The sequence below is a fragment of the Doryrhamphus excisus genome, linkage group LG14 (genome assembly GCF_037039965.1).
Source record: "Doryrhamphus excisus strain RoL-2023G ecotype Guam linkage group LG14, RoL_Dexc_Guam_v1.1, whole genome shotgun sequence".
NCBI classification, from domain to species: domain Eukaryota; kingdom Metazoa; phylum Chordata; class Actinopteri; order Syngnathiformes; family Syngnathidae; genus Doryrhamphus; species Doryrhamphus excisus.
Window position 1 is genome coordinate 2,070,628 of NC_136370.1, and position 17,034 is coordinate 2,087,661.

Consider the following 17,034-nt stretch of genomic DNA (forward strand, 5'->3'; position numbering starts at 1 on the left):
CCGTCGCCACTCACGTTGAAGCGGCTCCTCAAGTGCCCCACCACTGAGGGCTCTTTGTAGTTCACCAAGGCGATCAACTCCAGGGCGGCGGTGCCGGCCAAGCGCCGGTACCACAGGATGGTGTCGTAGTTCTGGATCCGGTGGCGGAAACTTAGTGTCACTTGGTCGTTCTCTTTACTGAAGACTCTGTGAGGCGCCTGGAAGACCGTTTTGTCTGGGCTCAGCTGGACTCCTGAGAAGACACCAAGGTGTTGAAGACACGACGGCACAAGTAGAGGTCTCTGAAGAGACATAAAAACATTCGGGATCCGGCAGGTGCAGCCTTACCTGTCATGCAGAGGACATTGGTGAAGAAGACCATGAGGGATGAAGACTGAGGTTTCATGTTGAACGTGGCCACCAAAACAGGTTCTTTGTGGCCGTTTGTGTCTGGCAAGGAGGGGCAGGAAGTTACACAGGAAGTCACTCCATCGGCAACAGAGGAAGGGGGCGCTGTTTGCTTTCCAGCATGAATCGGTCCTGTCCTCCTGACTCTCCAGCCCCAGGAGTGTCCCCCGGGTCCTTCATGTCCTTTGTGTCCCCCATGTCCTTCGTGTCCCACGTGTCCTTCATGTCCTTTGTGTCCCCCATGTCCTTCGTGTCCCCATTGTCCTTCGTGTCCCCCGTATCCTTCATGTCTCCCATGTCCTTTGTGTTCGCCGTGTCCTTTGTGCTCCCAGTGCCCTTCGTGTCCCGTGTCCTTCATGTCCCCCGTGTCCTTTGTGTCCCCCATGTCCTTCATGTCCCCCATGTCCTTTGTGTCCCCAGTGTCCTTCGTGTCCCCAGTGTCCTTTGTGTCCTTTGTTTCCCCCGTGTCCTTCATGTCCCCCGTGTCCTTCGTGTCCCCTGTGTCCTTTGTGTCCCCAGTGTCCTTCGTGTCCCGTGTCCTTCGTGTCCCCCGTGTCCTTTGTGTCCCCCATGTCCTTCATGTCCCCCATGTCCTTTGTGTCCCTCATGTCCCCAGTGTCCTTTGTGTCCCCCGTGTCCTTCGTGTCCTCAGTGTCCTTCATGTCCCCCATGTTCTTCATGTCCCCTGTGTCCTTCATGTCCCCAGTGTCCTACGTGTCCCCCATGTCCTTTGTGTCCCCTGTGTCCCCCGTGTCCTTCATGTCCCCCATTTCCTTTGTGTCCCCCGTGTCCTTTGTGTCCCCCGTGTCCTTCATGTCCCCTTTGTCCTTTGTGTCCCCCGTGTCCTTCATGTCCCCAGTGTCCTTCATGCCCCCATGTCCTTCGTGTCCCCCATGTCTTTTGTGTCCCCCGTGTCTTTCATGTCCCCAGTGTCCTTCATGTCCCCAATGTCCTTCATGTCCCCAATGTCCTTCATGTCCCCAGTGTCCTTAATGCCCCCGTGTTCTTTGTGTCCCCAGTGTCCTTCATGTCCCCCATGTTCTTCATGTCCCCTGTGTCCTTCATGTCCCCAGTGTCCTACGTGTCCCCCATGTCCTTTGTGTCCCCTGTGTCCTTTGTGTCCCCCGTGTCCTTCATGTCCCCCATTTCCTTTGTGTCCCCCGTGTCCTTTGCGTCCCCCGTGTCCTTTGTGTCCTCAGTGTCCTTCGTGTCCCCCGTGTCCTTCATGTCCCCCGTGTCCTTCATGTCCCCAGTGTCCTTCGTGTCCCCCATGTCTTTTGTGTCCCCCGTGTCCTTCATGTCCCCAGTGTCCTTCATGTCCCCAGTGTCCTTTGTGTCCCCAATGTCCTTCATGTCCCCAATGTCCTTCATGTCCCCAGTGTCCTTAATGCCCCCGTGTTCTTTGTGTCCCCCGTGTCCTTCATGTCCCCCTTGTCCTTTGTGTCCTTCATGTCCCCGTGTCCTTCATGTCCCCAATGTCCTTCCATCTGCTGTATATCTCATTTGTCTCCAATGCCTTCATTTGAGGTTCTTTGCGGTTTGTTGAGGGTGATCATTTGTAAAAATACTTGGAGGGTTTCTGGGATTGGTCGGGTGAAATAATTTCATGTTGCCCTCACTGGGCTTCTGGGGTCTCTGGTGCCATCCTGTCCACAGGAAAGGTTGTAGGGGGCCTCGCTATGACAGATCTGGACATGAAACGTTGAGGAATGGTGTGGAGTACACAAACCCATGTTGCCAGGTGTATGCTAATATCTTATTGTTAATTCATGTTTTATTCATTTTAACGGTACCAACAGTTCAGCTTAGTAACCTTAATGGGCCAATGCAAGGCCATGAAAAGTGGACATGTACCAATCAGGTGTTAGGATCCGCCCACTTATGTTGACCAGTCAGTTTGCCAGTTCAAATAACTTGATGGTGTCGAGGACTGTTGCTGTGGTAACGATGCTGCTGGGAGAAGACATCTGTGAAGACATCAACCATCGGTGGAACCTCCCATTCTAATATGAATGGTTGGATCCAGGTGGGAGGTTGAGGGGGGGGGGTGGTATTAGGTTTCTGACACGGGGACACGGCATGGTGCTACACCGTGGTAGCTAGCTGCACAGTAATAAAGTGCACTGCTGTTCAGGGTGAGCTTTGGGATGATCAGATGGCACATTGTGTTCGCCGAGGCGCCCCCTTTGATGTCCACGTCCACACCCTTCTCCACGGTCGGCGTGGAGTAATACATGTACCCCAGGAGGTCCATTTGCATGTCTACGTTCTTGTACCAAAGTATCTGGTAGTAGTTCTGAACGCTGTGAGAACATTGGAGAGTGGCCGTCTGTCCCATTTCCTTGAAGATGTCAGTGGGAGTCTGGTGGACTTTCTCTCCTGGTGAGAAGATACAGAAGACAAAAGGTGGGCTTATTCCAGCACCGAGAGAAGATGTTGTACAGTTAGCGTGTGTACGTTGGTACCTGAGAGCAGAGCAATGCTGGCAGCAATGCCGAGGAACCGGAGCACCACCATGACTTTGTGCTCATCTCATGCGGCTGTCACGTCTACTAAATACCTGCAGCGCATGTGGGCGGGGTCAGCGTGTGGTGGCGTAATAACAGGTTCATGCACGGGTAGACCCCTGGTGGAGCTCAAGCACCGGGCAGGTCACCATGCATGAGAAAAGTCCTCTTTCTTCATTCAATTAAAAAAAAAAACCTTCTCATGAACAATTCTCCTCAAATGTTTGTTATTTTTGTTCAGCAGTGGTTTTGATTTTGGCAGTTTTTGTGGGGTCTTTTGTGACCTCTAAGAAGACTCGTCTCGACTCGTGCTCTCTTGGGGTCATTTTGGTCGGCCGGCAACTTCTGGGAAGGTTCACCACTCCTTCCATGTTTTTGCTATTTGTGGATAATGGCTCTCGCTGTGGTTGGCTGGAGTCCTAAAGCTTTAGAAATGACTTTATAAACTTTTGCAGAAGTTGTTTTTTTTCAGACTTTTTCCACACAGGGCCATGTGGCGTCGAAATTTTTTCACCCTTAATAATAAAATGTTTCATTTTAAAAAATTTATTTTGTGTTTTTATTTCATTATATGAAACACTTCCTCTTGTGTTAGATTTCTGGTATCATCTCTTATGTTAACGGGTCGGTTTTGACCCATATTATGTATTAAATCAGCTATAAAATACACTAAAAATAATAAGTTACTATCAAATTTGCTTCTCATGTCTTGGTTACCTTCTTAGGCTTCCTCATTCATGAAAATGTTGCTTTTAATACTTTTGGTGTGGCCATGTAGGCCTTTTTTTGTCACTATACCCCTCCATTTCTATTTCCAAAAATGAACCTCAAAAGAATCATATTCATAAAATGAAGGTTCTTTTGTTACATGGCTATTACTGAGGGATATAGAACATATCTCTTAAATTAATTAGTTGTATTTATTTTCTCATTTTAGTATGAATCAGTAAAGAAACATGTATGGTGTTGGGGTGAATTTTGACCCATATATATTCATGTCAAGAAAAGGTAGAAAAAGTGATTGTTTTCATCAACAGAACTTTAGTATAAAGTGAAATGAAAAAGCAGAACAGGTCCAGATCTTGGTTCACTGTACTTCTTGCCATTCTTTCCATGATCCAAATTGTAAATGTGAAATCAGCCAATCAAATGAGTGAATTCCCCTCCCATGTAAACTGGACCTTGTTTTTCTGCTGGTATACTGGAAAAGCGGTCCAAATGAGAATCCCCTGAAGCTTCCATGATGAGAAGAGGAGCTGGTTGTCATTGTGTTGGCTAATTGGACACTTATGACTTCAGTTGGGGCTCTAAATATTGCTTTATAGTCATTATTATTATTATTATAACCGGGTCCAAACCCACCCTAACAATACAGTGGTCATAATTTCAACCAGACCATTTTAAAATGTAGCCAAAATTATTTTTTGGGTTTTATTTTGTTTCCTGACAAAGTCAAAAAGCCTTCATGCAATAAATAAATAAATGTTATGGGATTCTTTTGATGCATTAAAATGTAAAACGGGTCGGTGCCGAGTCCAACACAAGAGGAGCGTTAAAAAAACTATATTATGAAAGCAGGAAGTGAACAAATAAAAATAAAAATAAAAATAAAAATAAAAATAAAAATAAAAATAAAAATAAAAATAAAAATAAAAATAAAAATAAAAATAAAAATAAAAATAAAAATATTAGGAAAGCAGGAAGTGAACAAATGTAACAGTTACTGATTATAAAAAACTATAAAACTATATTATGAAAGCAGGAAGTGAACAAATAAAAATAAAAATATTAGGAAAGCAGGAAGTGAACAAATAAAAATAAAAATATTAGGAAAGCAGGAAGTGAACAAATGTAACAGTTACTGATTATAAAAAACTATAAAACTATATTATGAAAGCAGGAAGTGAACAAATAAAAATAAAAATTAAAAACTATATTAGGAAAGCAGGAAGTGAACAAATGTAACAGTTACTGATTGTAAAAGTAAAAAAAACTATAAAACTATATTATAAAAGCAGGAAGTGAACAAATAAATATAAAAATAAAAATAAAAATAAAAATATTAGGAAAGCAGGAAGTGAACAAATGTAACAGTTACTGATTATAAAAAAACTATAAAACTATATTATGAAAGCAGGAAGTGAACAAATAAAAATAAAAATATTAGGAAAGCAGGAAGTGAACAAATAAAAATAAAAATATTAGGAAAGCAGGAAGTGAACAAATGTAACAGTTACTCATTATAAAAAACTATAAAACTATATTATGAAAGCAGGAAGTGAACAAATAAAAATAACTATATTAGGAAAGCAGGAAGTGAACAAATGTAACAGTTACTGATTATAAAAAACTATAAAACTATATTATGAAAGCAGGAAGTGAACAAATAAAAATAAAAATAAAAATATTAGGAAAGCAAGAAGTGAACAAATGTAACAGTTACTGATTATAAAAAACTATAAAACCATATTATGAAAGCAGGATGTGAACAAATAAAAATAAAAATATTAGGAAAGCAGGAAGTGAACAAATGTAACAGTTACTGATTATAAAAAACTATAAAACTATATTATAAAAGCAGGAAGTGAACAAATAAAAAAATAAAAATAAATTAAACTATATTAGGAAAGCAGGAAGTGAACAAATGTAACAGTTACTGATTGTAAAAGTAAAAAAAACTATAAAACTATATTATGAAAGCAGGAAGTGAACAAAAATAAAAATAACAAAACTTAAACTATATTAGGAAAGCAGGAAGTGAACAAATCCAACAGTTAGTGATTGTAAAAGTACCAGATGGAGGGGTAGGATTTAATAAGCTTTGCTTCTTCCTACTCCTTTTGGACATGTGGAACTGGGAACTGATTATGGGATGCATTCAATTGGAATCTGATGCACGTTCAAATGAAATTAAACCATTACCATTACCATTACCATAACATAATAAAAATATAAGAAATCAGGAAGGGGGCAAACCATTTTCCACACCACTGCATATTATTGCTATATTTATTTGGCATAATAATGATTATCATAATTTATGTACCCCCATAAAATGTTTGTGCACGCGCCTATGCCATAGCATGCATGATGCCAAATCAGTTCATAAACCCCAGCCCTGCCCCAGATGGGGTATTATGACAGCGCCACCGTGTGGTATGTTACAGAAATGTTGCATTTTTCCACACTTACCGCCTGTTCTTTAAAGTGGGTCACAGACCTTACATCTGTTTATGGCTATCTTTTTAGTTTTTGCGTGCTTCCCCAAAGACGTGAAGCACAGTGAACCATGCCGACGGCGCAGAAATACACGCCGCCGTCAGCCGCCTGCACGTTTCCCACCGTCAGGGACCCTCGCTCGGCCTCCACCTGAGAGGCCGACAGCTTGTCCGGCCTGGAGTCTCCGTGGAATTCCGCCTGGCTCTTGAAGGGCGCGGTGCTGGCAATCTGCATTAGACCCGATCCTGGTGGCTGTCGGTACCAGAACATGTGCAGGTAGGTTCCGCCCAGGTTGTGGCTGCAGTGCATGCGCCCGGAAACACCCGTCCTGACCAGCAACGCTGATGTCTGCCACACCCCCTTTTGGCTCCTGGCTGGAAGTAAATCAGCAGTCAGTCCAGATATGAATTCAATTTTTTAATTATTCAATAAATAAATAAATACTCAATTACTCAATAAATAAAGTTTTTTTAATAAAAAAATACTCAATAAATGAAGGAACTAGAAAATAAATAAAATCCTACGTGAATAAATGAAGGAACTAGAAAATAAATTACAAAATTCATGAAAAAATGAAGAAACTAGAAAATGAATAAAAACCTACATGAGTAAATGAAGGAACTAGAAAATAAATTTAAAAAATCATGAAAAAATGAAGGAACCAGAAAATAAATAAAAGCCTGCATGAAGAAATGAAGGAACTAGAAAATAAATAAAAACCTTCATCAATAGATGAACTAGAAAATAAATAAAAACCTACATGAATAAATGAAGGAACTAGAAAATAAATTTAAAAAATCATGAATAAATGAAGGAACTAGAAAATAAATTTAAAAAATCATGAAAAAATGAAGGAACTAGAAAATAAATTAAAAAATTCATGAAAGAATTAAGGAACTAGAAAATAATAAAAACCTACATGAATAAATGAAGGAACTAGAAAATAAATAAAAAACTACATGAATAAATGAAGGAACTAGAAAATAAAAATCTACATGAATAAATGAAGGAACTAGAAAATAAATAAAAACCTACATGAATAAATGAAGGAACTAGAAAATAAATAAAAACCTTCATCAATAAATGAACTAGAAAATAAATAAAAATCTACATGAATAAATAAACTAGAAAATAAATAAAAACCTACAAAGAATAAATGAAGGAACTAGAAAATCAATAAAAACCTACATGACTAAATGAAGGAACTAGAAAATAAATAAAAACCTTCATCAATCAATGAACTAGAAAATAAATAAAAACCTACATGAATAAATGAACTAGAAAATAAATAAAAAGCTACATAGAATAAATGAAAACTAGAAAATAAATAAAAACCTACATGAATAAATGAACTAGAAAATAAATAAAAACCTACATGAATAAATGAAGGAATGGGAAAATAAATAAAAACCTTCATCAATAAATGAACTAGAAAATAAATAAAAACCTACATGAATAAATGAACTAGAAAATAAATAAAAACCTACATAGAATAAATGAAAACTAGAAAATAAATAAAAACCTACATGAATAAATGAACTAGAAAATAAATAAAAACCTACATAGAATAAATGAAAACTAGAAAATAAATAAAAACCTACATAGAATAAATGAAGGAACTAGAAAATAAATTTAAAAATTCATGAAAAAATGAAGGAACTAGAAAATAAATAAAAACCTACATGAATAAATGAAGGAACTAGAAAATAAATAAAAACCTACATAGAACAAATGAAGGAACTCGAAAATAAATAAAAACCTACATGAATAAATGAAGGAACTAGAAAATAAATAAAAACCTACATACAACAAATGAAGGAACTAGAAAATAAATAAAAACCTACATGAATGAATGAACTAGAAAATAAAAATATCATGAAAAAATGAAGGAACTAGAAAATAAATAAAAAACCTACATGAATAAATGAAGGAACTGGAAAATAAATTTAAAAAAATCATGAAAAAATGAAGGTACTAGAAAATAAATAAAAACCTACATAGAATAAATGAAAGAACTAGAAAATAAATAAAAAACTACATGAATAAATGAACTAGAAAATAAAAAAAATCATGAAAAAATGAAGGAACTAGAAAATAAAAAAAATCATGAAAAAATGAAGGAACTAGAAAATAAATAAAAAACCTACATGAAAAATCATGAAAAAATGAAGGAACTAGAAAATAAATAACAAACTACATGAATAAATGAAGGAACTAGAAAATAAAAAAATTCATGAAAAAATGAAGGAACTAAAAAATAAATTAAAAAAATGAAGGAACTAGAAAATAAATAAAAACCTACACGAACAAATGAAGGAACTAGAAAATAAATAAAAACCTACATGAATAAAAATCATGAATAAACCAAAAACCCAAATAAATAAACAGAAAATGCCAGTATAAACACTAAGAAAATAGAGAGTTAAATCAACCAAAAACCCACATAAATAATCTAAATATGTACAGACGTAGCTAAGGTGTAAACAACAAAACTCCACCATCAAAGGAAAGTAGTGTTCGATACCTGCGGCGCTGCAGAGCAAACAGGCGCCAAAGAGGGTGCGCACCGGCAACATTTCCAGGAGTGCTCACGGAGATGCTGCAGTGGGAAGTGATCAGCATCTGGTGGCATCTTGCCCCCACCCAACGGTGGCATCTGTGAGGAGGAAAAAGGTCACGCCCCCATCGCCCCCCCAGCACGGAAATGATCTACTGGCGTTGCTTTGTTTCATGCCAGGCTCAAGAGAAATGAGTCAGTTCTTTAACCCTTAGACGCACGAGTGACTGGACCCTACACTCTTCCATAAGTGGGTCAAAAATCACCCATACTAGAATCAATGCCTTTTTGTGCCAATTTTGCCATTTTGGTTAGGAATAATCACTTGTATGATATTTAGTATTATATTTAGGACCACACAAGAATGATTTCATGTTAGAAACATCTTCATTTTTCACTTTTTTACATCTTTGAAAAAGAAAATGACCCCGTACAACAATAGAAAATATGAGGATCCATTGTGTGTTGCATAAAGGTAAGTTAAAAATGTGAATGGCATGATATCAAAAATATGTTTTTTGAGGAATACCTGGAATATGAAATGATAAAAAATTTTCATTATAAAGATATTTCAAGAAAACAACCTGACCGGGTCATTTTTGACCCACTTATGGAAGGTTGGGGTAGTAACACAAAAACTAAAAATTCTTAAAATGTATAAAAGTTAAAAATGTGAATGGCATGATATCAAAAACATGTTTTTTGAGGAATACCTGGAATATTAAATGATAAAAAAAATGTTCATTACGAAGATATTTCAAGAAAACAACCTGACCGGGTCATTTTTGACCCACTTATGCATCCAAGGGTTAATTAGGGGACACGTTTAAGTCTTAAAAGGCCCACACGGACCCCGAGGACGCGTTCAGCAGCACCTTTCAGGAAGTTGCAAATCCATCACGTCCACACAGACCACGCCCATCTATCTTGGAAAGAAAAAAAAAAACATTTATTTTGGTTTTTGACTATTCGGGCAGCAACAATATCATTTGTGGCTACACCCGAACTTCAAGATAACATTGAACATTTTTTTTTGGGAGGGGGGGCGCAGGTCGGGCAGATAGGGAAGATGTTGCAGACCCGACTGCCGCATCTCATCGATGAAGATAAAACAGTTGGAGTGGAAGCAAGTAAGGGGGGAGGGGTCCTGATGGGACGCCCGGGGGTCCATCTGGTGGACCTGAAACACAAACAGCATCTGTTAGCAGATCTTACACTTACTTTATCTTCAACGTTATTGGCCAAAGCCAAAAAAAAAGCCAAACAAGTGCAGAGATGATCTCTTATAAGTTGTTTTATCGCCATTGCACATTCCCATCATCCTCATCGCTATGGCAACAGACTACATCTCCTCCTTTTAGCTCACGTTTAAAGGGCAGAATAAGAAGCGCTACCTGTTGAGTTGAGCATGTGGGCGGCTGGAGGAGAAGATGGAGGAAGATGGAGGAAGATGGAGGAGGCAGGAAGGAGGCCACCTGGTGATTCATCATGAGGACCGGTCCAGCAGGATCCCTATTGCGCAACCATTCCTCCTTGCGTGTAAAGCTCCAGGTGGTCTGCAGGAGTTCTCCTTTCAAAGCCTCGGTGGTTGTCATGGAGTTAGGGCTAGAAAACGTGGATCGGGTTTGATTCCTGGTGGTTCCTGGTGGTGTCGAGATGTAAGGGATGTTTAGTTTGAGGGGGGGGGGTAAAGCCGATGTCTACTTGTCATCCAGGCCGGCTTTCAGCTGAGCTTCCAGCGCCATTTTGTCAAAAGTGCGCATGTTGGTCTCCTCGCGCACTTTGTCCCGCACATGGAAGGACGCACGGGCGACGGAGCGAGCGCTCTCCAGAACGGCTCGCTTCTCCTTGAAGATCTGCTCGCTTTTCTCCAGTTTCCTCTCGATGGACTGCAGGAGCTCCGAGCGCCGCTGCCTCTCTTCGTCCTCCACGCGCCGCCGATTGAGCCTCTGCAGGCGCTCCTTCTCCTGCCGGGATTGGACGGCACGCTGCGCCTTCTCCTTGGCGCGCTCCTCGGCCACCAGCGCGGCCTGCCGGGCCCGTTTCTCCGCCTCCTTGACGCGGGCCTCCAGCTGCTGCTGCTGCTGCTTCTCGCGCTTCTCAGCGGCCTTGCGAGCTCGTTGGATCTGCTTCTCCTCGCGCTTGGCCTTCTCCCTCAGCTCCTGGCCTCGCCGCTCCACAAGCTGCTCGTAGTTCTCCAGGGAGCGGCTCAGCTTCTCGTCCGCCGTCCTCTTGGCCTCGTCCCGCTCCTCCTGCTCCCGACGAGCGATCTCCTGGGTCAGAGCGGCGTGGCGCCTCCTCTCCGCTTTGTTGAGACCTCTTCTCTCCTCCTGGGCCTGGTGCTCCCTCTCCTGCCGCTTCAGCTCGGCAATAGTGAGCTTCTCCTTCAGCAGAAGCCGCTCCTGCTCCAGAACGGCCGCCCGCTCCTCCTCCAGGGCCTTCAGGTTCTGCTCCTGCAGGGCCTTCTTGTGCTTCTCCTCGCGCGCTGCCTGCTGCAGCCTCTGCAGGCGGTGGCGCTCCTGCTGCTCCGCCAACTCCTTCCAGTGCTTCTCGCTTTCCTCGGCTTGGCGCAGCTTGGCGGCGGCCGAGCGGCGCTCCTGCTGGCTGAGCCGGCGCTGGCGTGTGGTCACCTGCGTCTGCCACAAGCGCTGGTACTCCATGACTGCCCGCTGCTTCTCCCGCTCCTCCTGCTCGCGCCGCAGCTCCTCCATCCTGCGCTCGCTGTCCCACTGGAGGTGAGCCACGTAGCGGGTCTGGCTCATGATGTCCTCCTCCTGATACCTGGCGAGCATCAACGCCGCGATCTTGCGGTCGCGCTCCGACACGGCGTTTAGACCTCGCCGCTTCACCTCTTTGACGATGCGCTCCACCTTCTGCGTGGTCTGGGGGGAGTGGCTCAGGTCCCCCAGGCTCAGGCTGCGGCCCATCAGGGAGTTGAAAGTAGCCAAGGTCCGAGCGCGGGGGCTGGACACTTTGGCCCAGTGGTCCCGCGGGCCGTCCCAGCTGTAGGATGACGACGCTCCGGACTCGGAGGAGGTACAAGTCGTGGTGTTGGAGGTGGAGGAGGGCTCCATCCTTCTCTGCAGGGACTCCATGGAGTGACTTTTAACTCGCACTTTCGGGTGGAAGTGTCCGTTGTGCTTCGGGAAGACGCCGTTTAGTGGCGTGCCGGCGCTCTGCGGTTTCGACACAGATGACGTCAAGGTGGACTTGGCGCGGACGAAGGTTGGGGGTTTCGATGTCGGTCTGGGGAACGTGTTTGAAGATTTGCTGCCAGAGGGCTTCCGGACTACCACCGGAGGACCACCTGACAGCGGTCTCGTGGTTTTAGCTTGTTCACACGACGATGAGGACTGCTTGGGACCCGAGGAGCCGGCTTTGGTGGCTTTAGATTGGAGAGGTGTTCCTGACTTGGATGCTGGTACCCGAGGGGTGGATCCAGAATCACAAGCAGAGCTCACATGTTTGGGAGGCTGACAGGAACCAGAAAAGGCTTGGTGCTGCTCCACGGAGGAGGCGCAGCTATTGACTGCAGCCTGCATGGTCCTCCTTTTCTCCTCCCTGATGATGCGCTCCCTCTCCTCCCTGCAGTGCCTCAGCTTAGCGTGGCGATCCTTCTCGTAGACTTCAAATAGACCCGTGGCCACCCGCATGGAGCGACCCGGCGCCTCGCGGGCGAAGTCTGAGAGCGGGCGGGGCAGCAGCTCCACGGGCTTGACGCTGCAGCGGGCGCACGCCTCCAAGGAGCGAGGGCTGGTCAGCACGTAGCGGCTGCCCTCAGCAGCCGGGGAGTCAAAGTTGTACAGGTCCAGGTGGAGTTTGGGAGACAGATCGTCATCGGGCTGCGCCGGCGGACGCTGGACCGCCGCCTGAGGCTCGACCGCCGCCTGAACCGCGCCCTCTGGAACTGAGCCGTCTGTCTGAGCTGGACCCGGCACGGACACCGCGTGGCAGGGGCTCGGCTCGCAGCTGCCCGACGGCGGCGTCTGAAAGCAGGCGTCTCCTTCCTCCTCTGTGGTGGCGCCATCGGCCTGGTCTGGCAAGCGGAGGTCTTCAGAGGCCAGCGTGGGGGTGCAGAGTGGAGGCCCAATGGACTTGGTCTGCTCCTCGGCCTCGCAGGGGTCCACCATCTTTGGCTGATACTGCGGATGGAGGGATGGGGTGTTAAACTAGATAGAAACCTAAATTGGTTCCAGACCCGAGCATCATGAGGACATTCCTACAACATAACACTCTTAATATTTAAGTACTTTGATTATGGAGATGCTTCTTTTTAACATTAGAGCCCTCTAGACATGAAATAACACCCCTATAGTCACCTTTACACTCGTCTTACCCTGGCCTATATGTCTTTTTCCATCCTAATTTCCACTATTTTAACTTGACTTGAGAACTGACCCAGGGTTCAATTCCACCCTCGGCCATCTCTGTGTGGAGTTTGCATGTTCTCCCCGTGCATGCGTGGGTTTTCTCCGGGTACTCCGGTTTCCTCCCACATTCCAAAAAAAAACATGCTAGGTTAATTAGCCACTCCAAATTGTCCATAGGTATGAATGTGAGTGTGAATGGTTGTTTGTCTATATGTGCCCTGTGATTGGCTGGCCACCAGTCCAGCGTGGACTCGCCCGAAGACAGCTGGGATAGGCTCCAGCACCCCACGCGACCCTCGTGAGGAAAAGCGGTAGAAAATGAATGAATGATTACGGAGAACTTCTTATGGAGATCCTTCTATTTAACATTAGAGCCCTCTAGACATGAAATAACACCCCTATAGTAACCTTTACACTCGTCTTACCCTGGCCTGTATGTCTTTTTCCATCCTAATTTCCACTATTTTACCTTGGCTGTGTGGAGTGTGCATGTTCTCCGGGTACTCCGGTTTCCTCCCACATTCCAAAAACATGCTAGGTTAATTAGCCACTCCAAATTGTCCATAGGTATGAATGTGAGTGTGAATGGTTGTCAATAGTAGGTCACATGGGCATCAACAATATTACCACTTTCAAAATTTTTATTTTTTAATTACATTTTTTTCCTCATAACATTAGCATAATAATATGGTATTCTCGTAAAAAGATTAATTAAAATTACTGCTGAGTTTTCCATTTATGCTCTTTTGCAGTTTTGTGTTAAATTCTATTTTTAGAATCTGGTTCAGGTCAGACTCCGGTTTCCAAAAGCATGCTAGGTTAATTAGCCACTCCAAATTGTCCATAGGTATGAATGTGAGTGTGAATGGTTGTTTGTCTATATGTGCCCTGTGATTGGCTGGCCACTAATCCAGGGTGTACCCCGCCTCTCGCCCGAAGACAGCTGTGATAGGCTCCAGCACACGGGACCCTCGTGAGGAAAAAGCGGTAGAAAATGAATGAATGAATAGTTCAGGTCAGGCTGCACGGCGGTCGAGTGGTTAGCACGCAGACCTCACAGCTAGTATGAGACCAGGGTTCAATTCCACCCTCGGCCATCTCTGTGTGGAGTTTGCATGTGTGGGTTTTCTCCGGGTACTCCGGTTTCCTCCCACATTCCAAAAACATGCTAGGTTAATTAGCCACTCCAAATTGTCCATAGGTATAAATGTGAGTGTGAATGGTTGTTTGTCTATATGTGCCCTGGGATTGGCTGGCCACCAGTCCTTTCGCCCGAAGACAGCTGTGATAGGCTCCAGCACCACTCGAATGAATGAATGAGTACATAGCAAGTACTACTGTTGGTTCCAAAAATATACAGAATATTTGCAATGTGTGGTTTTGAATCATTTGAACTATCCTTTATGAAGGATTACGGTCAGGAGGGGGGAGGGGGGTCATATGGAGCTATGCATGCATGTTGATGCACTGAAGTGATTCTTCGGACCAGATGAGACATCCTGCCTCCAGGGAAGTGACATAACACACAAACACAGAGCCCTCCTTCCATACACGCTCCATCTATTTTTATCAGAGTTACTAGGCTGAGAGAATTAGCTGACTCTCAACGGGAAATATGTTTCAGGCTCAAGAGGGGCCTACAATCCAGGATGGAGCTTTTCAAACACATTGGAGTGTCGAACAAGAACCTTCTGCAGCATTTCCACGCACTACGTGAACTCACCTGCCAGTGTGCAGAACGTTGATCGAACCGGTGCTTTGTTCCCCTTCAGTCCGCCCTGGGGGCCTCTTTCCCCGCATATCATCAGCTTTCACTCGGCCCTCGACACCTCCGTGGAGCGTCACGTCGTCTCGGCATCGCTGCACTGATGGCGAATATGATGACGTCACCAAGCGACAGGTCCACTTCCAGTTAAATTATATTTATTACAGATATTGAGTTAGCTAAAATGATCTTTTCTAATTAAATGTTGAGAATATTTTCCTCCTCGGTATCCTGGACTCGGTCATCGGTTGCTGGAGTGCAGCATCCCGCTCGTCAGCCTCCTTGGCTCCTCCCCGCCCGCTCGGCGTCAATATGCTCAGCATCCTGACTGCATGGACCAATGAAGAAAAAGCTACATGCTTTTAACATGAAAACAACACGACTCCGCCCGCGGCTCCTGCGGTCCACCATTAGTGAAGACACGTCCACGGCGCATGCGCTGACTGTATTGTTACATTCTAATTTGTAAAGTCCATGCCTCCGACAGGCGCTTTAAAAGTAAATGTTTGTAAAAAAGCATAAGCAGCATTAAACCGATTTAACTCATGAAGGAAAGCAGCTGAGATCCGTCAACCTGGCATAAATACTATTATACCGTAGGTACACTCTATTGCCACTAGAGGGCAGAATAACACCACTCTATGTGGCAGACAGCTCCATTAATAATACGTTTACATTTTTCATTTTGAAAATCAAAATATTTTCGCACATTATTAATAAGGGGATTTTTAACACAGTAAACAACAAATTAATCGACTGTATCATCACTATATACGCAACAACACACAAAAATCCGGCGATCAAGTCTGATGCTGGTGTTGTGCTGTGACAGGCAGCGGACCAATCAGAAAGCTCCGTACTCAAGTGTGACTTTTCTCGTTTCGGTGAAGCTTTCTTTGATGCTAGCATTAAATATGCTAGCCATATATAACACAAGTAGCTAGCCAAACCCAGGGATACAGAGCTATATAGCTAACAGCGACATCGCACCATCAACTTTACAAACATATTGACATGGTATTTGAAGTGCTTTGTAGTGCTTTATACCCTCAGTTACTCACAAGAAGGAAGGTTCCCCAAGGATCAAACTGTTGCTATGTTGTGCTTCACCAGAGAGGCAAAACGTCAAAGATTGTCTAACAGCGAGAAGAGCACTCACTGGTGCTGTCACTGAAACGATTTGTTTTGAGAAGTTGTCTCGCTTTGAACTTTGTAATCATTTTTTTTACTATCTATTTTTAAGTTATTTACCAAGTATGAACCAAAGATTACAAATAAAGTCAGAAATCACATTAAACTAATGTCTTTGACCCAAACACATAACCAGCATTACTGGCTTAGTGTAAAGTGTAAAATACTACATCTCTTTCAATATATGATATATATGCATTGTAGCTCATTTGGCTATTTGCATGCTAGAAAATGTGGACAAAAAACATCAAATTTGCTTCAGAATTGCTTTTAACAGTAATAATAGGCAGTATTCAACCTTGAAACTGCATGATTTATGAATTTATTTATTTTTGTGAAAAATGAATTTGAAGCAGAGTGGTAAGGGATTACTGTATACCAGGGGTGTCAAACTCAATTTATTTGGGGGCCACTGGAGCTCGGGTCTGGGTGAGACTGGGCCGCATCAGGTTTTCCAAAAAAAAAAAAAAAAAAAGCATTTATTAAAAACAAAAAAAATTTAAAAATTTCGCTTTGGTTCCATTTTTCTACAAGAAAAGCTCTGATAAAACATTCCACTGTTCTCAAATATCTATAATTTTTATTTTTCTACACAAAATAAGATGAAAAATAAATAAACAAATCAAGAATAAAGAAAATAATAAAAACTTAAGAAACCACATATAGTTGTTGGGTAGACAAATGATTTTTTTCAGATTAAAATGAACAAAGCATTATTAGAGCCCTGTAGACATGACAAAACACGACTATAGTCACATTTATACTCTTTATTTACAACATATTGCGCAACTGCAGGGTCTTGAGACACATGCTAACTCGCAAACTAGAGAGCTAGCGACCTAAACGGTAGCCTCCAAGTTATTTCCTTTAAACTTAAAAAGCCCAAAACTTACCACTTCCACACAGATAGTGAGGATAACTATTAACAGTTATTTAACCTTTAACATGAACATGAATCAAACGTAATAATTTTTTCTGGGTACATGATACCATACAGCATCCATATCAAACTTAACATTAAACTTTCATATCAAAACG

The 17,034-nt window shown here is 43.0% G+C and overlaps 2 protein-coding genes across 2 annotated transcripts; both read right to left on the reverse strand.

Moving 5' to 3' along the window:
• Positions 1–1,817: 1,817 nt before the first annotated feature.
• Positions 1,818–4,428, reverse strand: LOC144901676 (uncharacterized). Its single transcript, XM_078795956.1, has 2 exons — positions 2,853–4,428; positions 1,818–2,766 (listed from the first exon to the last, which is right to left on the reverse strand). Exons 1-2 carry the CDS (start codon positions 2,902–2,904, stop codon positions 2,441–2,443), a joined length of 378 nt encoding a protein of 125 aa, XP_078652082.1. The 5' UTR covers positions 2,905–4,428; the 3' UTR covers positions 1,818–2,440.
• A 5,169-nt stretch (positions 4,429–9,597) lies between these two features.
• ccdc177 (coiled-coil domain containing 177) lies at positions 9,598–15,398 on the reverse strand. The gene is made up of 3 exons (XM_058078471.2): positions 14,764–15,398; positions 10,065–12,812; positions 9,598–9,850 (listed from the first exon to the last, which is right to left on the reverse strand). The coding sequence occupies exon 2, from the start codon at positions 12,798–12,800 to the stop codon at positions 10,371–10,373; it is 2,430 nt and encodes an 809-aa protein (XP_057934454.2). The 5' UTR covers positions 12,801–12,812; positions 14,764–15,398; the 3' UTR covers positions 9,598–9,850; positions 10,065–10,370.
• Positions 15,399–17,034: the final 1,636 nt, after the last annotated feature.

What these genes read in the sequence shown, in the direction of transcription:
- LOC144901676 (XM_078795956.1), bottom strand. Translation starts at nt 2,904, where the DNA reads ATGGTGGTGCTCCGGTTCCTCGGCATTGCTGCCAGCATTGCTCTGCTC. An exon ending in CAGCATTGCTCTGCTCTCAG is followed by an intron (nt 2,767 to 2,852) that starts GTACCAACGTAC and finishes TCTTCTCACCAG; the next exon opens with GAGAGAAAGTCCACCAGACT.
- ccdc177 (XM_058078471.2), bottom strand. Translation starts at nt 12,800, where the DNA reads ATGGTGGACCCCTGCGAGGCCGAGGAGCAGACCAAGTCCATTGGGCCT.